At 32.4% G+C, this 26,963-nt stretch overlaps 2 protein-coding genes across 7 annotated transcripts; one reads left to right on the top strand and one right to left on the bottom strand.

The window, feature by feature from the left end:
• Positions 1-467: 467 nt before the first annotated feature.
• LOC114928070 (protein D2) lies at positions 468-3,579 on the top strand. The gene is made up of 5 exons (XM_029299169.2): positions 468-551; positions 693-802; positions 1,075-1,195; positions 1,691-1,904; positions 1,990-3,579. Exons 1-5 carry the CDS (start codon positions 533-535, stop codon positions 2,126-2,128), a joined length of 603 nt encoding a protein of 200 aa, XP_029155002.2. The 5' UTR covers positions 468-532; the 3' UTR covers positions 2,129-3,579.
• Positions 2,514-26,070, bottom strand: Mgat2 (alpha-1,6-mannosyl-glycoprotein 2-beta-N-acetylglucosaminyltransferase). 6 transcript variants are annotated; one of them, XM_085484422.1, is made up of 10 exons: positions 25,719-26,070; positions 14,093-14,141; positions 10,545-10,574; positions 8,332-8,412; positions 7,818-8,001; positions 6,767-7,189; positions 6,349-6,658; positions 5,493-5,807; positions 4,425-4,679; positions 2,514-4,049 (listed from the first exon to the last, which is right to left on the bottom strand). In XM_085484422.1, exons 3-10 carry the CDS (start codon positions 10,549-10,551, stop codon positions 3,825-3,827), a joined length of 1,800 nt encoding a protein of 599 aa, XP_085340548.1. In that variant the 5' UTR covers positions 10,552-10,574; positions 14,093-14,141; positions 25,719-26,070; the 3' UTR covers positions 2,514-3,824. The 6 variants fall into 6 exon arrangements, with proteins under 6 accessions (XP_085340548.1, XP_085340546.1, XP_085340543.1 ...); XM_085484420.1 differs by having other exon boundaries at positions 4,038-4,679; positions 5,493-5,726; XM_085484417.1 differs by lacking the exon at positions 25,719-26,070 and adding an exon at positions 16,669-16,816 and having other exon boundaries at positions 4,038-4,679.
• Between the last annotated feature and the right edge of the window lie 893 nt (positions 26,071-26,963).

Raw genomic sequence — 26,963 nt, 5'->3', positions numbered from 1 at the left:
CATTTTGATTTTTTTTTATCAGAAACATAACACAGAAAGTTTTATCTATATATAAACTTTTAGAATAAAATTTGTAGTTTTTACATATTTCAGAACTAATAATAAACTTGTTTTTATTACTATATATAAAATAAGAAGTTATCAACATACTTTTTTATGTTTTTTAATCTTTTCACACATAATATATTGTAAATTACTTTAAAATAATGAAAATGAAACAAGATAAAGTATAAAAAAAGTTTTGATAACAATTAAAAATTTGTACCTTTTGACGTGTTCATAAAAATTAATTTTGAATTACTAAGAAGACAAATTTCCGCATTCTTTGCAACAGATTATACAATTTTGTAGGCGATTGTTTGCGTTAGCTCAGTCATATGCATGTATCTTCAGTTGTATGTATATGTTGAGGAAAGGTCGGGCAGGATCGGCCTTCTGACAAGCAAGTTGGTGGGGACTATATCTTTAAAACCTATCTCGTAGAAACTCTTTCGTTAATAATCGTTGCAGCTTCCTGAAAGCAGTATCAAGTATGAAGTATTTAATATCAGGTTCGTTATGACTCATTGTCAGTTTTATTTATTGTTTTACATTAATAAGTGAGGAAAAATCATGAATGTTATTTGTGTTTTTATTTCAATGAAAAAAATTATTTAAATGAAATATTTTCTTATTTTTCCACAATAATTTAGGAATCCTTTTTTGTGCTATTGGCTTCTCGTTAGGCGATGTGGAATCGGAATTTAAAAAGACGCAAATCGAGCCGGATATCATAGACAAGGCTCCAACTGAGAAGATCGAGGTATTTACATATTTGTCAAAAATGTATGTATTTGTAATATAAATAAAAATTCAATTTAAAAAATCTCTAATTTTATCCTACTGACAATGAGTCGAAATATTTAATCATGTAGCTAAAACTTTTATAAATTGCCAAATTATAATAAAGCATTTTTGCAACACATGAGATTTTCAGATTCAAATTTAGAGATCATTTTATTAATTTATAACCAAATCGATGATAATTGTATCACGGGATTGTTTATTTAAACACAATTTTGCATTAATATTTAGGTAAAATACGGCGATAAAGTGGTTGATTTAGGAACCGAATTGACACCAACTGAAACTCATCAGATCCCCGAAATTCATTATAAACATGAGGGCGGAGTTTTGTATACGCTCGTTATGACAGGTGAGCTTTGTGTCAATTATTATTTTAATTAATTAATTTTAAAATTTGTTCGAAAGACGCACATACATTTGTATAGTAAGATATTCCAATTGATTCAAATAAGATCGGTTATTATTCGCGACATGTGTCTCTCGCTATATAAATCATGATGTTCAAACACATATTCAAACACGCTATCCTCGACGAGTTCAACTTTCACCGTCTTGGAAACCAGTTTTCTCTCTACCGTCACCATTCGGCAACATTTCAAGATTTGCTGACATTTTAATTGTCAAATTGAAACTCGCGTATATTTGACAATGTGCAAATATAACATTTTGGAGTAATATTAAATATTAAAATTAATTTTAATTTATTAATTCTAATATTATATATATATATATATATATATATATATATATATATATATATATATATATAATTTCAATACTTTTTATAAAAACATTTTTTTCGTAAAATTTCTTGCACCTAAACATGTTTTTTTTTAAATTATAGATCCTGATGTGCCGAGAAGGGGAGGATACAATCGAGAGTTTCGACACTGGCTCGTGGGAAATATACCAGAGGAAAATATAGCTAAGGGCGAAATTCTGGCAGAATACGTCGGTCCTGCCCCGCCAAAAAATACCGGAAAACATCGTTACGTGTTTCTCCTTTATAAGCAAAATCAGGGGGCTATTACCTTTGACGAAAGAAGATTGAGTACTTGGTGAATAAATGTTGCACAGTTGATCGCTATATTATGCAAGTCGTGCTACCGGATATTTGATATCTTTTATCTCTTCTGATTGTAGGGATGGAAGTCAACGGAAGAGGTTTTCCATCAAGAAATTTGCAGAAAAATATAACTTGGAGGGTCCAATCGCTGGTAACTTTATGAGAGCGGAGTACGATGACAATGTGCCTTCCTATCACAGACATTTGAATCTTTAATCAATTACCTATAATATTAAACTTTATATAGATAAACACAAATATATAAAAACATAAATTTCATACATTACTTCAAATCTTACTATCAATACTTTTCGTTTTTTAGAAAAGTAATTTAAAAATTTTTTTCTCTTTAATTATAAGAACAATGTACCGCAAAATTGTGCTGTTGTTGAATAATGAAAAGAATATCATATATGAAATTATAACGGATTATAGTTCATGATATTTAATTTTCATGAAACGCGCGCGTCTTTAACAAATATAGTCATGTATTCTTTTTTTTAAGTGCAAGTGCATTCTAATGAGAAAGCTAGTATATTGTAAATGTTTGAAATAAAAGGATTTAACACCTATCAACAATGTTGTTTAGCGAATTTAACTATTTCGTTGTATGTTGTTTTATTGTTATAAATATAAAAGGTACATGACATTCATTACGTTCGTATCCCCGAGGTCGTTACAAGACGTTAAAGCGCCTTTACGGGCGTATCACTAGCAGTAGGTATGAATCCTTAAATTTTACGAGCTTACTCTCTACGGTCGATTATTAAATATTTGCAGCTTCAGCATTACGTTATACACATTGACTAGAATATGATGAGCGCATTTCATAATCGACATTACGATGCTGATTAACATCATTTCCAGCGTTACATCTCAAAAAGAATTGATAGAAGCTAGTCAGGAAGCAGAGACGCTAATTTCATCATGATGTTACAGAAATATACAAAGTATATCCCCTTCTTGTCTCTATGTATCGCCTTGATTTAACTTTACATTACAAGCTTGCTTGCGTCTCCGTCACAGAAATGGCGATATGGAAATTAAATACATTGTCGTTTCTGCTGTCTTGTCATATATAGGCCTTTAGAATATTGTATTGAATAATACATATTTTTAAGCTTAATCAAACGTACTTGTCTATCATGTATTTTGAACAATCGTTCTGTAAGACTATGAAAGATTACTCTTTCTATGAGTACGCATGTTTCGTGAGCAGCAGTTTGAAATACGATAAAATGAGAATATACGATGTCTTTTATTATCAACGCTTTTATCACATTTATTTCTGTGAACGGCGCAATGCTAAGTAAGTAAATCTCCTCTTTGTCAACTTCAAAATTTCGCCTTTTTATCCGGGCGAAATCTATTTCTCGCTAATTTATCTGCGACTTACAATTAGTTATTAATGTCTTTATTATTTGCATCGGTACGACGGACGCGCGATGTAGCAGATTGGCAAATTAAATATATATATTATAAAAAAATTCCTTTTTTTATCAGAATAGCACCAATGTAAACTCACTGTCAAATCCTCTCTCGTCACTTCATGTGCAATATTACGTCTCACCTCGATAAAACGTCCATGAATGCTTGCAGAAGAAACCTTCTATTCCTGGCAGTGACAGCGGTCTTACGAGCATGACTGACAGAGACAGTCAGCACAATACGTTCAGCGCAATTCGAAATCGATTTGTAGAACGACGGACATTTGTTAGCAATCCTTCTTACTCTTCCATCTTATCAGACATTATTAAATATCCAGTAAGATTGGTATCGCTGAATAAAATTACTAGATTCTCGTGATAAACATACCACGATAATTTAGTAGCTAGTGATTCGTATTCCAAAATTTGTAAATTTGCAATACGTTATATTAACGGAACCAATCAAAGTTTATAAATCTAGCTCTTCAGGGCAGAACTAGATCCGGATGTACAGATATATTCCAGCAAAGCTGATGATCCCGTACGTCTCCCCAACCACCGTTGCCCTTGCGGAGTTTCGTCTTTTTCGCCGTCCCGGCGATCGTCAATGTTAATTGCGAAGGGAACAGATGATTGCGCGCCGCCTTCAAAACGTTTTGGACTTTCGCTATCACCGCTGTCGACTCGCAATTGTTCTTCTTGTGGATGCACTCCGCTGTGCAGACAAACACATAATTAATTAAATGCTTACGAATAATGTCCAATAAAAGAAACACTTAAAAAATGTAGAACAAGAATTAATACTTCTGTCAATAAACAGATACCTGAAACAACTACTTTAAATGTTGAAAATGTGCCGGAACTTTTCTCCGATTAAAACAGAATATAAGAGGTCTCTGTATTCGGAGACCTCTTAAAATATAACGGAAAAGAATGTTGCCCAGCAGCTGTTATAAAAAAATTATCGTAGTACAATGTCAAAAACAATTGGTATCTATGCATTGATAAGACAAAATATCATGCATCTACAAAAGGATTAAAGAGATCGAATTTATGTTTGACGCGACACAATACGCTGTTGTAACTTGCCATTCTCCGATATGGAAGACTCTCGGAGCTCTCATCGTCATCGTGATCAAGCCGGATTCAGCGCGAGGCGTTATTCCGGCACCTCGACTAGGCGGCAGGCACGTTTGCGCGATGTACTGCAGACTCCAGTCCCAGTTGTAATCGTCGTATGAGCAAAACTGCGCAGCGCATTTTCGTAGTTTGTTCCACGTGATGCGATTGAACGCCATGCCCATGTTATGTTTGCTAGATATCCATGGCGTCACTTCCGCCTGTCTCGACAGAACAAAGAAGAGATTGTTAGCGATCATCAATGATAATAAACTTCGTGACACTTTTTGCATCTCCTTATGTAACATAAAATCTACTGGAGAAATCTATTGTCACAACACTGTGTCTACAACTAAAGTTATCGGTTGAGACAAAGTCAGAATTTCATTTCGCAATATCTTTTGATATAATTTCAGGGTTCAATCCAAACTTGCCACTTATTTTCATCAAAGTCATCATACTTAATGATTTCAGCATGCGAGCAAACTTTGTGCTGAATTAACCGGCGACATTTGGGGTCAATTCTATTATGACTTTGTATCGTGTGTACGATGTTCAAAGCATGCACTACTCTACTTCGAGAAAATAAAAATTCATCTACAAAGGAGTATTACCTACGTTGTGTATTTGGCATGGATGTAAGACAACACGATGTATAATATCGAATCGATATTTGTCGATACAAAGAATTCGCATAAAATTCGCTGGTTGTCTACAGGGTAAGAAAAGCGATTTCTTAATCCTCTAATTCAACGTCTAGCAGTCACAATCTACGCAGTGTGTCTTTGGATCGATGTTGAAGTGAAAGCCGTGCAAAATTTGGCAATGTGTCAATGTAAACAGTTCAATATTTCAGAGAATAATGGAGCAAGACACTACTCGGGTTTATCATAGAGATAAAACGCGACGAAAGGGACGAAGCGAGAAAACAAAAGGAATTGTGCTGCAAAAGTAGAGAAGAAATGAAAGTATATAAGACGGCAGGCGGTTTGGTTGCTCTTATTCGGGCAGCGATTGGGGATTCTCGAGAGAACCTTCTGATAATGATTGTAGAGACTAGGCAGGAGTTGGAAGGCCCACGCGGGTTGCACCGAGTTCACGTTCTGATAGTAGGTGGAGGACACGCCGCTGCCGCCGCCGTTGCTGCCTCGACCGCCGCTTCCGGTACTTCCGTTACGGGTTCCGGGTGTGTTACTACCGGCATTATTAACCGTGCTGTCGCCAACACCGGTGGTGCCGCCGCCGATTCCATTGCCGATCTGCTGCTTCTGCAACATCGCCGCGGACATCTCCTGTCGTTTTAGCCCACGAAGCAGCTCCTTCTGGAGAGCGCTATCGACGCCGAGGAACTAATCGGATCATGGCGTGCGTGAAACATCGACACAGACACACTAATAGTGAACATATGATACGTCTCGGATACGTTTAACATACGTAACCGTACACCGATGTGACGACTCGATATTTCTGCCTCGACAATTCTGCGTGTCGCATTGATTAATCTGTGAGAGAGATCTGTGTCGCTTGAAAGTGAGGAAGCGCGTTTATCGTCGATAACACGCGTGCTAATTTTGCCAGATGTATTGTCGCGCTATCAAGCGTTGGCAATAACATATTCGTGTAGTCAATGAAAACATTATTATTCTTATCTGTATTAATTGTATGAATCAGGCTCATAAGTGCGTAAATTGCTAAAAATAAACGTCAGACCGTCTACGCCGTAGACTCTACGACATTGCCGCTGCAATTGCTTATTTAAAAAAAAAATGTGTCTCTTGTCAATGTGTTACCCGCTTGTATTCGTATCCTTATCTCTTGGTGCGTGGCGCATCGCGTAAAGCAAAAAAATTAAAACTGTATGAATTACTAAGATATTAAAAAAACTCTCACCTTACGACTAAAATCCGCAAAATAGTTGTACGTCTTTAAATATGTACCCAACGACAGAACATTGCATCTCTCGCAACTGAGCTTGCAAGTGCGCTCCATAAGTCTGAGCACGTGTAAGAAATCTTCGGCAACGTAATGATCCTCCTCGAGAAAGAGGACCATCCCGCTATGATTTCTCGTTGCCGACAATTGATCGAAGACCCTGTTCGCCTTCCACCACCAGTGATGCTTCGTCTGCGTAAATTTAGCTTCCCTGTAGTGGCCGTACAAGTCCGGATGTTTGGCGTTGGTGCACTTTAAATTTAAGGCCCTGCGAAGAAGAGCACAAAAGTTAATATAAATATACATATATAATATAATATATAAAAAAATATGAAATGCTTATATTAAAAAATAAAAATATAATATCTCGACTCACTGTTCTTTGCGAATATTTCGCGGACAATCGTTGGGTCCCTCGCCGGGAAACGTGCGAGGATGTGTCTGTATACTGTGCGGATAGAAGATCTGCATGACCCGGCAAAAATCGACACTCTGCACGAGATAATTGATATCCGGATGCCAGATATCATGGCTGAATATGAGAAGGGCCTGTTCAATGTCCTTAGCCTGCGCGAGCGAGACGATAAGGTGCCGCAGATAAGTGAGCCGGGCGTGCACTTGGATAACTATAATCGGTGCGTCGCTGGCTAACGGCCCGAACGCCTCCTCATTATACACTTTTTGCTCCGCATTCGCCCGCTCGATCTTCCGCCGAATTTCCGCGATCTCCAAGTCCGTGAGCGCTCCCGAACTGGCATTCGTCAAGTTTGTGGACGAGTTACGTCCCTCCTTCAAAAATCTGAAATACCAAAATGCCACCTCAGTAACAAAGTTGTATGACACAATTATTTTTTTTTAATTGGAGAATCTCTCTTAATTAGATATAGGCTTTTATGAATATAATAGTGTGCCATTTGAGAGAAATAGAATTTTTTTAAAGAATAATGTGACATTCTGAAAAACAGAATTTTTTACTTTAAATGTATTTCAAATATATTGTACATATAAAATTAAAAAATATATATAGACAATATATTCTCTTTATGTATCGATTAAATTCGCTGAAGAACATTTTAATATAGTAAAATTTTACAATATAAATGATACAGTAAGATTTTCAATAATAATGACAATTGTGCGAAATTTGCGAGACCTCTTAAAATAGAAATTTCTGAATATAAAATAATGTTATATTCTGAAAGAAATAAAATTCTTTAGAGAATTTTACTATTTAAATGTATTTAAAAAAACTCAAATTTATGTAGAATTGAAAAAAAATGCCTATGTACACACAATATGCATATTTTGTATCGTTTAAACTCGCTAAAGAACATTTTAGTAGCAATACCTGGATTACCTGGATTAAATAAATAATAGTAACGATGTTTGCAATAATAATGAAAATTGCGCGAAATTTGCGAGATTACCTGTGCAATTCTTGAGGTACGAGGGAATAAAGCGTCTCATTCGTCGACGATTGCCCGGAATCATCTCGACCCGTTAAACTGATCACGTGAAGCTGAAGCCAGAGAAACGTAACCAGGAAGACGAACACGAGGGTCCTCAATAGAATTCCACGACCCGGTCTCGACCCTCCGACGACCGTCGTTCCTATATAAATAAATCAACTGTTAAATGCACGATGCGATTCGATACTTTATTCTCTCGAGCGATGTATGAGAATCCTTTATTTCTCTCTCTCGAAAGTAAGGATTTAAAGAATTTTTCTTTCATTAATATAATGAAAAAATGAATTTTTCATATACAAAAGCGTGAAAATTTTACTAAAAAATATTACGAGACTCAGATTGATTCTGATTACAAAAAAGAAAAAAATGATTACCAATTTTTAGTACATTGTAAAATTGCCACTTCATATCATCCGACTCTAATCCTTATATTTTATGTGCACGATGATGTGTGTGCTATCGTTAAATTTACCTCCCGACTTTTTCCTGCTATATAATATACAGCCGGGGTACTGCTTCGCAAAACCTTGTATGGTCGCGTCGTGACCTTTTCCTGCGCATAATAAATAATTAATGTTAAATAAGTGTCCGCAACGAAAGCGAAAGTATAAGTTTCTTGCTTATTATTCCCCTTTTAAATTGCGAGTATTTTATTTTAAAAAATATAATGCAAGAAAATAAACGGAAGTAACCTTCTTTTATTTAAATATTTTGACGAGAATATCTTTTATATCTGACACGTTCATATTACAAATTGGATGAAGAGAAATTATCGTGGTCCTTTAAAAATTTACAAGCTATACTTCTATAATTAAAGAGAATTAAAGAAAACGTCAAAACATTTTAACCATGTCATGTTAAAACATATTTAACTGAAACATACATTTTTTAAAACATTTTAAAATTTTATATTTAAATTTTCTCTTCACTATTACAATTAAAAATTATATTCGAAAAAAATGTGAAAAATTGAAATTCTTTTCTGCGGAAACGAGAAATATTCTTCTTTACATATTTATTTTTCAAAAATATTTTTTTTCAAGACGGATTTTTCTTGAATAGAAAAATGGAGCAAATGGCTTTTTTCATTTAGCATTTAAATCGTGCCTTTTTCTTAAAGGCTACAAATCGTTTGAATTAAATAGCGCGATGTACAGTCATAATGTCATATATATGTATATAATAATTACGTGAATGCTGTATGCGATCGATGGTTTGGATGTGTCCACTCGATAAATATCGTCCAACCACGACGAGAAAAGTGTCGTGATAATAATAGGGTCGGTGTGACAATAAATGTTCGTACATGCATACGCGACAAAAACGTCACGCGTAAAATTTATCACGCAAACGCGTATTTGCATTCGTTGAATATTTGACTGGCAAAAGGTCGCATCGGCTGGAACCGGCGATATATATATATATATATATATATATATATATATATATATATATACACGCACATATGTATCGTATAGAATTAAAGTAGCTATATGTATCACATGAAAGTGGGATAATGGGAGATCGCGCTGAATATAAACGAGAAATAGCAAATCGCGCGCCGCCGAAATATTCGACAAACGCAAACGTGTCGCGTTTATATAACCAATTTTATGTAACAAACTTATGCTTTATCATATACGACACTATATCGAGATTACTTCATTCTGCATTCTATATATGAGACCCGTCCATTCAGCGAATATTCGTAGACCAGATTGCGGCTTGAACTTGTCGCTTCGAGTTTCGCCTTTATAAAAGATAATCCTTAAAGTGTGTTACCAACTATTTTCTACCAATAAGAAAGAAGGATCTACAAAACCCTCGGTTGGCCTTCTTGTACTTAAAAGTTCAAAGTCATTTATGAAAGAGGGTTGCCTGCTCTCCAGGAGGGCAACCTTCATCAATTCTTTAAATATAGTCTTATCATTTTTTATTCTTAGGACAATTCCGCATTGTTATTCTACATGAAAAGTAAAAGAATGCAGGTGAGATTATTGAAAAGCGAGATGAGTATTTCATGTGATATTTATCTGCAATTTAAAAAAAAAATTGAATTTATTTTGCCCCATGGAGAGTTTAACAGCGATTTAGAAGATTGTCAAAATGAAAAAAAGGCATGTTATGTTTCGAATATTGTTATAAATCAAATATTTTACTTTCCCTCGTTCAAGAAATATTGCACTCTAAAATAATCATAAAATTAAAAATAAACACAATTCCTTTTTTTTCTTAAAAAATATACTTCTTACTTTAAGGATAAAAATTACTTTAAGGATACCTAAATAATTTTGTCCGGTTTAAACTTTATAATGTAAAAGTATTACGTTAACAATCATATTGTTAAAACAGCATGTAGACTTTTTAGAAGAAATAATGATTCGTGCAATATATATTGTCTGGAGATTATCCATTTGAGTCGAAGACCTGGAAATTCTCTTTTAAACCCGGAGAGATTGCGGGTTAAAATCCAAAGGATGGCAACACTCGGGCGGTATCCCATTTATCCCATAAAGCCCCAACGAGCAAAGGAAGTTTAAAGCAAAGGAATTTTATCGCTATGTTCCGGTCTTTTCCAAGAAAAAAACAGCTTACGTCACACTTTACGTGGATCATACCTTATTTAATACCGTTTAAAAATTCGTTTTGGCTAAACTGGCCTTGATAGCTTATTTTTACACTCACCTTTCATAGTGTCATTCCTAGGAGATTGTCCTGAAACAAAAATCACACGAATATTAGCGAATTATATCGAGAAACTTGCAAAAGCTATTTAAAATAATAAAAATATATAAGTCAAATTTATTTCAATTTTATCATTTTCAAGTTTTATCGCGACGTAATAATTTTTTATTAATATATGCATATATGTCGAAGAAAAAAAAACTCAGACTATAACGTGCGGTAAAAAAGTATTAAGTACAAAGTACAATTCAGAAAGATTGAAGATGGAAAGATTTTCCGCTACGAAACCGTACAGTTGCAGAGATATATAAGCATAGGTTGTACGAGAATGTGCAGTGTACTGTGATATAGTGCGCGGAAATACATTTTTGCGAGAAAGAAGAGAATGTTTTTCGAATATTTATATACGTATACGATAACAGGAAAAAATTGTCCAACGATTTATGTGATTATTATTTCGTTTCACACACAGATAATATTTTGTTTAATTATAATTTTATATAATAATATATAATATATAATATATAATATATAATATATAAGCATAGGTTGTACGATATGTAATATAAATATTATATTATTATATAATACATATGTAAAGATAAAAATTGTTACATAATATTTCATCTACAAAATCACGTCTTCTTTTTTCATATACTTTTGTTACTTAACCTCTGTACGTAAATTTTCTGCATGTTCTCAAACTTTCTCGCAAGATATTGTATTTAACGCATATTTCTCGAAGATTTCTGAAATAGTTTCATTAAATCGAGCGCTATCGCGATGAAGGTTTCGACACAATAATTACGTGATGCAATAATACCGTTCGTTACTTGCTTAATTATACTGTTAATACTAATTATATTATTATAATAATTATAAATATGATTGGAGCGATACATATACATGCGAGCGCGAATATATCGCTAATTTATTATGCCGCACAGATTTATTGTTTATTCTTTATCGTCGATTGATGCGATAGACTCCGATAAAGCATACAGAGGTGTCTACTATTGATGAGAGACGTATGTGACGTCTCGTCGGGTATATACGTCTTTCGATATGCATATATGTATATCGATCTGCCACGGAATGTGTGGCATCGTGCCCGCTTGCATAAAGAGTTTTTAGGCGACGCAATGGCGCTTCGCGACGTTATGCAGGTCGAAGATGAACGTGCAGCTTAATTCGCATATCAAAATATTTATGACAATATGTTGGATTCAACTATAAATTAAGATCACTTGCTTTCAGCAAAGAAATCATGATAATTCCTAATAGATATTGAAATATTAATTTTGTAGACACTGAAAAAATTATTAAATTAATAAATATTTATTGCAACAAATAAATATTTATCTGTTTTGAAAAGCATTTTCTTATATTAAATATTTTTCACTTCAAATCCATATTATTAATTTCAGATAAATGATTTATTAGGCAGTGTTGAAATAAATATTTAATTCAATATTCAAATTCAATAAATTTTTTTCCAATGTAACAATTATATTTATATTATATAATATTAACGCTTTAAGTCCAGCTCTATAGTTCCTTTCTTCCTACTTTTGTTTGATTATCTGAGAGCCCGATTTCCCATTTTTGTTTTAATTATATTTTGGTTGCGTATATGAATTATTTATTTTAGATTTTTTATTAGGAAAAACTTATATCAATTTTGCGAAAGTTTGAATATACTGTAGCTTAAGAAGTCTTTCATCAGAAAATCCAAGTTACGAACACAGTATATGAAATTTTGTATTTTCTTGTTAAAAAGAGTTCCCGTTAAAATTTTTGTGTTAAATATTTAATACATTCATGTGTTAATTTAACATATTGCTGTTGTGTTAAATTGAACTTACAAATTTAATTAAATTTTTAATTTAAAGTTAATTTTTACATTAAAACTATATTAATTTTCCACAAAATTTATTTCAAATTATTTAAAATTTTGTATATATATATTTAATATATATTTATAAATTATGTATTTTGTATTTTCAAATATTAAGTTTTGTATTAAAATATACAGTACTTATTTGTGTTTCCATTTAATATATCTATATTACGTTAAATTAACACAAAAATTTCTGTAGATTGTTTGAGACATGTGATATCTGTGAAATTTAACACAAATTTTTCAACTGTAAAGAGACAGAATTTTTTCAAATTGCATAAAAAATGTCAAAGACTTGTGGATCGAAAACATATCTAAATAGATATAAAGATACATTTTCTCAAAAAAAGGCATAATCTTTTGTAATATAATTTATATAAAAAATCCGATAGATAATTCTCCTAATAAAATTGCATATTTATAAATATAGAATCAATAAATTAACTATACAACGTTCCATCTAGGAGTAATGTTTGTCATCGAACAATAAGCACGTACTATAAAGTGAAAAATTAACACGCGATGCACACACAATTACATAGGATCGAAACTGAAAGAAAATTACCGTTCCGTGAGCAAAAACATTTTCAATGAGAGCTTCTCCGTTAAACTGGATCGGATAATTTGTCGATTATTTCTTCGATATCTCTCTCTCTCATTAATTACACACTTACAATTGAAAGCAATTTACATTTATACTTATGTACATACATACGTGAGAATAAATGTCTGACGAGCCCGACACGATCGATAGAGAGATTCGAGATCTCGCGTGGGAAGAGAGACACGGCAGAATGACACGAAGATCCGCGGATACTTTCAGCACTCGCGTGCAAATTCCCTCCTCGGATTTAGTTGTTATATTTATCGCGACGACAATAAAAAAAAGTTACGTGCAAAAGATATCGGTCGGGCGTCTCAAAAATTCCGTATCTTCGATCCGTCTCGCTCCTTTATACGACAGATGTTTAACGAACTCTCCCCTTCGTTCTCTCGAAAACCTCGTCACGCGTCTAATGTCAAATATATGGTTTGACATTCCAATCGCTGGCAAATAAAAAGAGGCTTAAACGCCCGGTTTCCCCTAGAGAATATATTCCGCTGTAGGATCAATAATAACCCCGCGTCAACCGAGACTGAGAACGACATTATCAATATTTACGCAATATAAGGGTATGTCCTAGACTTACTCTGAGCTATCTCTTCGCTTCTGCGCTGGTGGATATAAAAATAAAAGAGCGATATACTCTTCGAAACAACGACAAATTTTTACGAACCTATAAATTCACGGCGTCTGACGCATCGCTTCTGCTCAATTTAAAGTCGATTGCCATGTCGTAATCGCATTATAAGGTCGAACTAATAATTGTTTCGAAGAAGTCACGATTTTGTTATATTCAATTCAATTTTCCAGTTACACTTTTTATATTTTTTTATATTATATTTTTTTCAAAGTGAGATTATATTTCGAGTGCCGAAAAAAAATAATCAAAAATTCTGTTTTATTGCAAATACTAATATTATATTCTGTATATTATTCTGTGTAATCCTATCGTAAGCGTTATCAATAGATAGCGTTATCGCAAAAAAAATGATGTAGCTTGCTGACAGACTTGCATAGGTAAATGACATTATCTGATATAATTACCTCAACGAAGAAGAATGACGCATCGTCTGGTCCTTCATTTTCACGAAATCTGAAACACAAGAATATACTGAATGAAAAAATTGTACATTTAATGTGTCATTCACAAACAAAAATGGCATATATTTTTTAAACTATGTTTATTTCTAGAAAAGTTTCAGAACAACGTGTATATTTTACGAGAAACAAAAAAAAACGAATAATATTTTTATACACAACATGCCGTTTTTATCTTTTTTACTCGAGATAAAAATACAATTTATGAATTTCAGATTCTTAAACGATTTAAATATTTCCAATTTAATGAATTTTTTGCGTCTCGATTGCTAACTTACTTATTAAAATAGAAGCAAGCGATAAAAGAGAGATGAAGAGAAGAGACTGCAATTAAATTACTTTTTATCTTTATTTAACATATAAACTCAATTAATTTAATTTAAAAAAAAAATAATATGCGTAAAAAAGATCAAGTATCACTTATCGTTGCAATTAAAGTTTATATGATGCCTATAAAGAGGTAGTAAAAATACATATGAATGTCATGCATTACACTTGAATAAAGCAAGAACAGTAAGTATGAACAATGTATATCATAGGATACGACCGGATGTGAAATTAAGAGACTATATGCAAACTTAAGAGACGTTATGCAAACTGTACAAGCTGCTCTTACACGATATCGATTCAATACTGTTCCTCTTAAATAAGCCTTTAACATAACAGCTTTTACAAGTGCGAGTGTGTCTGTATAAAATGTATATGTATGTTAATATATCTAAGTTTCTAAGTGAATCTGATTATGTCCTACTCTAAACGCAACTGTCAAAGTACTCGAAAAATATATCTCTTATCTTGCAATACGATATCTCGTTTATACATATATGTAATAGTTTTGTCACCTGTCATTTGACGCGAGAAAAAAAGAAAATATATGTGATTAAAAATTACTTTATCTTATGGTATATGTGGATATAATAAGTTCTTTTAATTAATGTAATTAAATGTAATTAAATAAGTTGTAGAATTATTTTTCGCGCATATCGTTATAAGATGTACAAAATAATTTTGCTAAGTAACCTATATTGTCATATTTTTCTGCAAAAATATATTTTCTACTGCCTTAATGTATGCATATACAAATGATTCATGACTCAATATTTTAAGTAATACTTGTTTTTTTTTACTGTTACTCATTTGCTTATCACATGTAACACGAAATTTTATGAAACACAAGTCGGATTTTGTGATTTTTTTTTACTGTAGGAATATTTCTATAAAATATTTATATAAAAATAAAATTCACGGAGTTCCAGTGTTTCTTTTTATTCATATATTTTTTTGAATCAGATGTTGTGAGAAATATATGCATTCTGCATACCGTAAAATGCATCAGTATTCAGTGCTCACTATACCGTAGATTCAAAACAATCGGATTGGAAAATAAATTGATAGAACCTTATCTTCCATTTCCTTATAATTATCGAGACACACGGTACATCGAACTCGCGATATTCATAGACCGATAAATTTAAGCGGTTAACAATTAGTAATAATATATGTGGCCAACTAAACGAGCAAGTTAATGGTTGTTGTAACGTGATGTTTATTAAAATCCTTACAAACATTTACGAGTATACGTTATGCAGTTTTCCTCAATACTTTAAATTGACAATAAAAAAAATTATAAATTTAAACGCTGATGATTTTTACGCATAACTGTAGTTAATTTGTTGTTACTAGAACCGATGTCGCCGATGACCTGATTCCAGACTCAAGGTTGAGTTTAAACATCTGTGGAAACGAGAGATCTTTTTATACTCATCCGAATTAAAAGTTTTTTTAATAAATGACACATAATTAAGTGACAATATTCATTATTAATTATTAGTAGTACTAATAACAACGAATTAACTACAGTTATGCGTAAAAATCATCAGCGTTCAAATTTATAATTTTTCTTTTGCTTGTCAATTTAAAGATTTAAAACTCGTGAAGGGTTCAATACTCGTAAATGTTTGTAAGAATTTTAATAAATAGGTCCAAGTTAGGTTGTTATAACGTGTTTTAATAAAACCAAATTAGGTTGTTATAACCCAAATTAGGGTGTTTTACTGAAGAATTTTAATAAATATCACGTTATAACAACCTAATTTGATTAGGTTGTTATAAGATTAATTAACTTGCTCGTTTACGTGGCTCAATATTATTACTAATTGTTATATCATTACACGAGCGGATTATACAATTATTTTTTTTGTAATATGTTTTAATCGATCAATACCGTTTTCACTCAATTCTTCAAGCGGATTTTATTTTAGAGTGATATTTTAACGAAAGGAGCTCAATTACCACGTAATATAATGCGATGAGCAACCAAAACTTTATTATGAAAAAGAAATAGAATTTCTACTTAGAAGGAAAAATTCAATTCCATAAGAAGATAGAGATATTTTAAATGTGCAAAAAATGCAGAGTGACTGTTTGCACTTTCTTACGCGACCGTCAACTCTCATTTCCTCGTATATAGGATTTAATTATGTAAACACGCGATATGCATAATAATATGATGGTGAACATACCACTGCGCGTTTAAATGCCGAAGGGAAACGTGGGAAGAACAGTCGTCTGGAAATTTGGATTCCTTTATTTCGCGGATATGCACGCGTGCCTCGCTCTAGCGCTTTTGACGAGCGGCACCGTCTATTTCTGTGTTTCTCGGAGAGAAGATGCTATACTTGTTATCGCGCATGGCGTTGCTACCATTGGTCGCTGCTGAATAATGCATCGGATCGTCACATGTGTATATATCCATATATACATATATGTATCCGCTCGCACACATATTCATATACGAACGAGAAAGGAATAAGTGGATGTTCACCGATATGTCCCTACTTCTATTATGCAAAATATAGGCGTGAGTGTATATATATATATATATATATATGTGTGTGTGTGTGTGTGTGTGTGTGTGTGTGTGTATGCATATGCATGTGTATGTCATATTTTACGCTGGATATTACCGCAGTGTCCCTGAATATCGATTCACTAGTATGAGTAAGCACATGCAACAATTTTTTACAATCGTTACGACGTTTCCTCATAATCGCTTCAATCATTTCCTGGTCCGAGGTTACGTATTATTACACGACGAAGCAGCGATCACGGCATAGAAAGACATTTTTCATTATAAAAATATTTCTTCGGGTAAAAAAAAATTAGACTGCACAAATATGCGATCGATTATATATACCGAACATTCCAGTGGCGTAAAACAGATTCGCTTTATTGTTCCATTTGACAGAACTGTGTCACGATTGACTACACAACACGTCTCGTATGATTGCTTCGACCGTTTTCTTGTTCAATTTATGCGTAATTATATATGTGAAATTTTTCATAATTCTTGGTATTTCTCTCTCTATAGAAATCGAAAGCAAATTTTTTTGTGTATTTGACAAATTACGTACAGGGATATCAATCACGTAGTCCGATCGAGAATTTTTACCTTTTACTTCTCAGGGTTTTCTCGATTTTATCAGAAAAATTTCACTTTTTTTATACTATAGTCTGTTGATCGTGATCATGAAATTTCAAGGAAGTTTTTGCATAATAGCATATATTTTAAACACGGCCCACACTTCAAATATTAATAAATGATTCAATTGATTCTCTCCAACGTGCCATATCATTCGAATTTGCATATCAGATTAAAAAAATCTATATGTGCAAAAGTAATTTAAACGCGAAAAACTGTTATATTGCACTTGACAAGGCACTCAAAATATGATTTATTTATATATATTTATATAAATAAAATAAACGTAACATTATAACAAAAATAAAATAAAATCGAAATATACATTTTAAGATTTTTAAATTTTAACAAACAAGTTTTAATTATTTAATCCCATTTATCCCGTTTAAAATAAATCGATAAATATTATCAATCGCAAAGCATTTACTAATATTTAAAAATAAACATTTAAAAAAAGGGATGAATAATCTCAATAATGTCTCGATCATTGCATACGATAACAAATTAATTACCACTGACAATGAATTGATTTCTTCTCTAGATTTAAAGAAAAATATCCATATTCTAAGGAAAATGTAAGTAAAAATTCGTAAGTTACCAGAATCGTTTATCATAAAGACATACTGAAAAAATTGTTAACTTGACTAAACCTTTCAACCACTATTTTGAACCTTTAAATCACTATTTTGTTAATTGAACATGTATTAGTATTTAAATCAAATATACATTTTAGATTTAATATGTTATATTTAATTTAAATATTTTTATATGTTCAATTAACAAAATAATATTTAATTAAAAGGTTTACTCAAGTTAACAACTTTTTTTCAATATACTTTTGTGAATTAGGCCCTGCGCACAAAAAATATTAGGAATAAGAATGATTTTAAAATAATTAAAATCGAAAAGATTGATAAAAATACAAATTCGGATATAAAGGATACCTATATTAAATAATTAAAATCGAAAAGATTGATAAAAACACAAATTCGGATATAAAGGATATATTTGTATATCAGAGTTTATCGATTTTATTGAAAAATAAATATTATTTAATATTTTTTCTATTGTGCGCTATTGTGAAAAATCGTTACGCGTTTCGGTATTATAGTAGTATTCCAAGATATTTCCAAGATGTTACACATCGCGTATGCGTGCACGCGTATATATATACGTGCACCGGAATAAACGAGAAGATTGCACACGCGATTCGCATCGCGGATGCATCCAAATCCGCTTTTGACACTTCGCTACCAAAATATTACGCGCGCGCGCGAGCGTCGATATCTTTACCTAACGATCTATCTTTTTTTCACCTCTATGATAATTCTTGAAGGAGGAGACGGGGTGTATATATCGTGTACATCAATCATTATCTTTTATCGCACGCTATACCGTTCGCTTGTTACGCTGTGACTGAAAGTCTCGGCTTAATGGAATTCCTGACATTTTCTTCCACGGCCGGACACGGCTCGTTCGTTTATCGTAATATTGATCACGTGCGATCGTTAGATAATGAATCAGAAAAATTTCATGCATCATGTATGACATGATATGTATATACTGCAGTGGTATTATAGTAGTATTCCATTGAGTATTCCATTTAATAGCAGATTTTTTTGTTACCAATTGAAACCATTTTTCTTTTAGCGAAAGCATCAAGGGAGAGTGTAATTTTTTACAAGTTTTCAATTTTTTCCATCATATATCTTTGTAATAAAGCGTTAAATTAAATATCTTAAAATACATTTCATAAAATTATTAACTGAAAAATGTAAATTTTTGTTAACATTTTTTAACTTTGCAAATTTTAATTTATGAAAAGCCCTTTAAAAACTCGAAAATGATTGATGCCTCGATATAGAAACATTGTTTTCAATTTAGATGAAAAATTTGTCATTAAAAGAATAAATTGCTTTATGACATCCTATAGATATTTACTTATAACACTTACTATACATATTACATAAAAGCATAAATATTCCATTAGCATTTTCTCTATAATTGTTCGAGTTAGGATCTCTTTGTTTGATATGAAAACATTTAGTGTTATATCCTTATCTTAAGATAATTAGAAAATTAAAATCAAAATATTTTCTTCGCAAATATATTTTTCTCATTAAAAATAAACATCAATTAACAGAATGTTTGTACAATACTATAGTTAAAGTATGAACTTTTCAAACGATAATTAGAGCAATAAAATTTATTCGATATAATTATTATATAAAATTGAGCAAAAAGACACATATATCAATATTGCAGAAAATAAAATAAAATAAAGATTAAGGACAATAACAATTTCGCCAAATTTATTTCTAGTTCACGGAGAGAATTTTCTCTTAGAATGTACCCTGAATAAATTATGCGGTAATTGTGAAACAATATTGGAAGAATTTGATGAGTTTCTCTGATCAATATTTACTACAATAAAAAATATAATAACATTCTTATATCTTATTATGATAGATATTAATATTTTTCATATAAATTTTATATTTTAATTAATCAATTTCATATTCAATTATTTTTCAAAAGCAATAAAAGACGTAAACAATAATACCTACATATTTTTATCCCTCTGCATATATGTCGGTTGTGTTATTTAAAAAATAATATAAATTCAAAGTCGGGATGACATTTGATTCGGAAGAATAAACTATTATAGGTGAAAAGGGATAATCGATGTGTTTAATTGAAGTAATGAAATTTCACAAAAGTTAATCGAAGCGTGAGAAATGTCACTAAAACTGCTGATGCCTTTTCGCGAATTGCTGTAGATTATCTCGCTACGGAAATTCTCTGTAGGAAACCGGTATAACGGCAGCTCCTATACAAAACCAGTATCGCGTTTTTTCGACCGCGCGCGGAGATCGACGCAAATAAATAATTAACTCCAATCTCATGGAGCCGGAAACTGCGTACGCGCGCTGCGGTTAACGGCGCAATGAGATTGCGGTATATTAGCGATATATATATACACATATATATATATATATATATATATATATATATATATATATATATGTACCGGGGAGCGAGAGAGCGGACACGTCAAAAGAATACAAAATATCCGCCCGTTCTCTCGCCCTGTCCTTGTCAAGTGCATACATTTTCCGGCTTTTCGCATATTTTCCAGTTCTCGGAAAGAGCCGGTGTTTGCGCGTCCCGGGAGCATGTAAATCGAAAAGCGCCGGATGCACTCAATCGCAAAAAAATAAAGACACCGGAATAACGAGAAACTAACCGTAATAAACGTAATAAGCGAAGCATGCCTTAATGCGTTGTAATTATATCCAGTGATATAACCGGAGATTTGCAATATCGTATAACATCCATTTTTTATAATATGTGTAATATCACATTTTATATGTGATATAGAAAAATATATAATTACTAGACAACACGGTAATCCTGATCATATACGATATTGAAAACATTCAGTTTTTTGGATGAGAGAAAATATTAAAAGAAAAAGGGAAGAGAGACAGATAGAAAAAAAAATATAAAATTTATATAATTTTGTCGATGTAATATACAATTGCGATATAGTTTTGCTGATGTTAAAACGGAATAATCACGTAAGGGCGTGAAATGTTTTTTTAGCATTTATTGATAAGTGAAGCGATTTATTCACCGCAACAGCGTCGGGATGTTGGATAACAATGCGACACAATGCGGAACTACGTATAAAATTCGCTAACAGACATATTCGACTTGAGTCAGTTTTTCTTTTTCGAAACTGAAATAATTTTATTCCTTATCAAAATTTCATTAAATTTAAATACCAACTTTTAAATACTGATATTGTTGATAATTAAATTTTTAGTTATATGATATCCTCTATAATATATATTGAACAAATTTGATTAAAAAATTAATTCTGTGAAATATGAGAATGCTGTTTTCAATTTTGTTTTTTAAAAGCTTTCTGTTATTAATTAGTCGTACTTTTATAACCTTTTGTCAACAAAAAACTGTACGTTTTTCATTAACGAAACAATATTTTAATTTCCATAACAATCGCTTTGTACATCAAGTACTTTAGTACTGTAAAAGACTAACATACATATGTATAAATGAATATCGTTCGCCTTCTAATGAGGTGCTAATCTAAATGCGACGTTGAAAGAAGTGTTACTAAAAATGGCTGTATCGTAAAGTGTTAATGAATGTTAACGAAACAGTTCTCACTTAACTTCCCATCGTTCATTAACCGTTTCACCGAACATCTTTATTTATGTACAATAAAACTTTTGTGATCGGTCGCGAAAAATCGGACCCGAGAAACTTATACGACTCTCTTTGCCAGTATATAGTCTATAAAATAAATGCGCTTAATGTATGTAGTTGTTTCTAGGAACGGTGATTTAGTGCGAATTTGTCTCGTCCGATTTTCCACGATATAAATCCCCATTAATCGATCGCTCGTATATTTTTATGCGAAGAGTTACGCAATCAATTTCTAGTCACTTCGACTTTTCTTCGCTCTCTTTCTCTCTGTCTCTCTCATTCATCATCAAATATACATCTAAAAATATTATATACACGCGCGCACTTTGCTCGATAGATGTCTAGCCGGTTCTCATCCGTCAACCTTAGTCTTGTTTCGAAATAACAATTTCCTGCTACCGTTGCCTCTTCATAATTTTCTCGTCGAAGGGTGAACGATTTTTATTTGTAAAATAAAGAGAGAAGTTGTATCCCATTACAAAGTTTTTCGCTATTACTCATTAAAAAAATATTGCACAATTACCGCATTTTCTCTTCTTACCTGTCGTTTTTCTTTGTCCATATGAAGTGACTTGACTGATTGGGAGCTGGTTTGTTTTCTAGTTCGTTACAACTAGTAGCGAAATTCTAAGAAACCGCAAATTCTTCTTACAAGTTCTAATAACTTGTTATGTATTAGAAATTGACTTTCTTCTAATAAACTTCAATTTGAGAAGATTCACTTTTTTGAATTATTATACGCGCGCAGCGACGCTTTGAACAAAAAAAAACAAGTTTTAATAAAAAAACTTTTAATAAAAAAATCCTTCTTTTCTCTCCATAGAATTAGAATTTCAAAGTTTAATCTAGTTTGAAATTTATATTCAATATAAATCAATATCCTTTATATGTGATCACACCCTGTTTTCCTTCAGGTAGAAACTAGACAAGGCTGACGTAATAAACCTCGAGTATCTTCTTTTAACCTTTTTCCTTAGGATATAAAAGAGTCTAGCAGCAAGAGAATACTTTCCAGTAAGTTCAAGACATTGTATAAGATGTTGTATAAGATACAAACTTTTTATATTTGAAATATATTCTACGTCTATAAACAAAATTATTCAACGGTAAATAACTATGTAATATATAACTAAATAAAATTCTGTTAAAATAAATTTTACTCAAAATATTATGTAGATCAATTTAATATTTAAAAATAAAATTAAAAATAAAAAATTTACTTAATATATATCTATATAAATATTTATATTAAATTTACATTTAATTTGCATTAAAAAAATCTCTTCCATGTAGAAACATCTATAGATAAAAAATGTGGCAAATTAGGCCACGCTATGATATATGCATATTAAGAGATCATTGCTAATATAAATATTTTCCCTACCGCGAATCACTCAGTACTATTAATCTTAATAGACTCTTAATAGTTTCTAAATGCTTATTTGTCCCTTCTTAAATCTTCTTTAACAGACCAATTATTAAAATCAACGCCAATCAAACCAAATAATAGTCGATTCGCGAATCACAATAAATGCGTGCCAATTTAACATTAAAAAACAAGATAAATAATTTATGTGAATGTACTATTCGTGGCAAATTATGCAATATATGTCTATGTAGAGAGAGAAAGAGAGAGAGAGAAAAAGAGAGAGAGAGAGAGAGAGAGAGAGAAGAAGTAATAACCAGTTGTTTGCTCAATGTTTATAAACGAAACTAATCATAAAATGTTTACAAACGTAGAGAGTATCTCGCGTATCATAGAAATTTAAACTGGACTCCTATAATTTCAATTCCCCACATATAATAACAAACTCTGTAATAACTCTGTAACTCAATCCTTATCAGTGGTAAGTGTTTCCTGTTTGTTATCAAAATAAAATTATGTAGATAATCATCTAGATAAAATTTTGGACATTTTTATTTTATCTTTATATAGATAATAAAAATATATATTATCTATATCTGCATCTTAGATGAAAAGTGTTATCTTTACTAAATTATTTAGACTAACGTTCAGATAATTTGGTTTAGAATCATAGCACATAAAAATATGAATAACTTTTTATATCCCTTTTATAATTTACATTTTTTTATAACTGCGTTTAACAAGCGGTCTTAAAAATAATATCTGGAAATTATCTAGATGAATAGCTATATGTATATAAGTATAATTTTTTCTTTTATCTAGATATATTTAAAACAAAATCATCTTCATTTTATTTATAATGAATTTACATATTTTCGTTTCATCTCTCTATCTAGCTAATTTTAAAAACATCTAAGCAACACTGTCAACGTTAGAGCAATATCGATCGTCCGTTGCCTCGTACCGGACTGTAACATCCCACGAGAGACACAATGATGCGGCGCGTGGACGATCTGCTCTCGTACATAATATATTTCTCCTCGTATACCCGCGTAAAATGGCACTTCCGTTTTCGGCGAGGATAGGAAAGAGAGATCGACTCTTCCATTTTCCTATATTGACCTGCAGACCGAAGTCGATCGAACAAGCCGACATATCGCTGTCAAAACTACGGTCGCCGGCGCATGCCGACTGTCTCATAGTCTCTCTGTCTCTCTCTCTCTCTCTCTCTCTCTTCTTCAATAAATGCATATGTTGTGTATACAATGTATATAAAATAAATGTATATATTCAGGCATGTTTTCTGGACGTTTATTGGTAGTAAACGTCGCGTAGACTCTTTCTATGTTTGCGACATGACAGTCGCATTCATATTTAGAAACATTCGCGCATAATTTATGCTTTACGTTAAGGGAAATTAAAATTGTGAAATTAATTTTCGGAAATTTGCAGGATTCAAATGCGAGGCTTTCGTTTTCGCATTTAGTGAATGGGTTAAAACTTGCATTTGACGTGGAATATATGCGAGAGATTCACTTTCAACGTATATATATAATTACACGTTTCAGTTTTATTATCAAAAATGAGTATTTAAAGATCTGTAATCGCCCATTTAACGTTAAACATATATCCAACTATTTATAATCAAACTGTCCGATATTTTACTCGCAATACACACAATAAAAAAAACATTCGATGATATCTCTTGAAAATCACATAATTAGTGGATGCGTCACAATCCGCATTTAATGTTAGGCGCAATTCAATTGTCGGATCGTGAGATTTTGCTCGCGACACGTAATAATACGGCTGTCCATGTATTCAATGTCATTATGTCATTACGTCGGTCAGTCGAGAGCGAGAGAGAGAGAGAGAGAGAGAGAGAGAGAGAGAGAACCATGTGGCAACAAATTTAAAGATCCATACTCACGTAGCTCACTTCACGTTAAATGCTACTCCTCTCTTTCTCCAAAATTTGTATACGACTCATAATACATTACATTATTATGCACACTTTTTATTATCAACTAAAAATTATTATATACTCGTATAATAATTTTTATTTATAATTTATAGACATCAAGTTTGTTTGTTTTGTATATTCGAGTCACTTAATAAAAATCTGTTTTTTTTTTCTCGTATTCTCCCTCCGTTCCTGACAACCTAAGCATATATCCGTTTGATTTTAAATGCACAATAATAAGAGCAATTACACGGTAGACGTTTAACTACACTATGCGTGAAATTTATGGAAAGGGCTTATTCTGCAACAATTAAGAAGAATATCAAGAGGGAAGGCAAGGACAACGCATATGCACCGAAACGAGAACGGAAGGACGAGAGAAACGCGTGCGAATAATTGTCGAGGAAAATCGATCGATGGAAAGACGTGAAGCACGCGGACGTTTAGGAAGAGTCCGCAATTATACGATTATTCGAATAATTATTATTCCTCGCGTGACATAACAATATTATTATGCATGTGTACTCACCGAGCGCGCTCGGCCCGCCCGGCAGCACGGTGTTCCGGGCGCAGCTTCCGGGGGAGGCTCTGTTTCCGGTGGTGGGTCGACGACGACGGCCGTCGTCGTCCAGCGCGCGGCGACAAGGGAACGCCGATGACAGGGAACGTCGTATCGGCCACATGCAGCAACACCACCATATCACCACCTCTCCGGCCGCACGCGAAGCGTCAAGATTCACTCTCGGAATGACGCGAAAAACGCCCGCGCGCGCCTTCTATTTGTCGGCCCTTATCGGCCGTCACTCGCGGCGGCACGCGAGCCGAGACGAAGCGCTCCTATAAACCCACCCTTGATGACTGACGGCTGACGGCGCGGCGCTCCCCCCACCCCCCACAGGTGAGTGGTGGGGGGCCACCCCACTCCTTCCTCCGCTTGGGGTGGGGGATGACGCGGCGCGCGGCTAGAGCCGCTTGCATATTCATTCCGCGTTCGGCTCGCACGCGTTCGAGAGCGCTACTGTTGGTAGAAGCTGCAACTAGGAATGGCTAGATTAATTCAATGCTTCGTTTACGAATCGAGTTGCCTCTCTTGACAATTTTACTTTATTTTACTCGATAGTTACGCGGGATATTAAACTATGCGTTGAAGATTGACATTTAATTTATCAGGGAGTTATATAAGACATTTTTAATCGTTTTTTTTTTTACTTAAAAATTTAATTTTCAATCTTTAGATGATATCTGACATACGGGCTTTATTAGGGACAATGCGATTAAATTTAATTCCATGCGTGCTAATATGAGTATTATATATAAATAATGTATTTTAATTTATTAAAGATTTCTTGTTTATTATTGTTGATGGATTCGGTATATCTTCGGGATACAAAAAAAACTATGTGTTGTGTATTTAAGAAAAAGACACCAAAATGGTCTGGAGTAAATTACCAGACTAATTAAATATCTAAGCTAACAATAAAAATAAACTTTTCAAAACTATCTTAAAGTAGCGCATTAATTCTCTTATTATAATATAATATCAGCATTTTTATAAGTCTGTTAAAATGTATTTTGTTAATTTATTAATTAAAATCAGATATAATTAAACTGTCTTTGAAATACTTTTAGTTCTTCTATCCTTTTATTATTATATAATATGTGTTTATTATATTATATTTAACATTCTTATATACACATATATTCTTCAAAAATTTTATTTTTAAAAATATTAAAACTTAAGATTCTTAGTGTATAATGCCACATACAATTTTAT

Source organism: Nylanderia fulva, unplaced genomic scaffold, assembly GCF_048542155.1.
Source record: "Nylanderia fulva isolate GAGA-0341 unplaced genomic scaffold, ASM4854215v1 Scaffold3, whole genome shotgun sequence".
Lineage (NCBI taxonomy): Eukaryota > Metazoa > Arthropoda > Insecta > Hymenoptera > Formicidae > Nylanderia > Nylanderia fulva.
The sequence above is the reverse complement of the archived record's forward strand: the minus strand, read 5'-3'. Positions and strand labels throughout refer to the sequence as shown.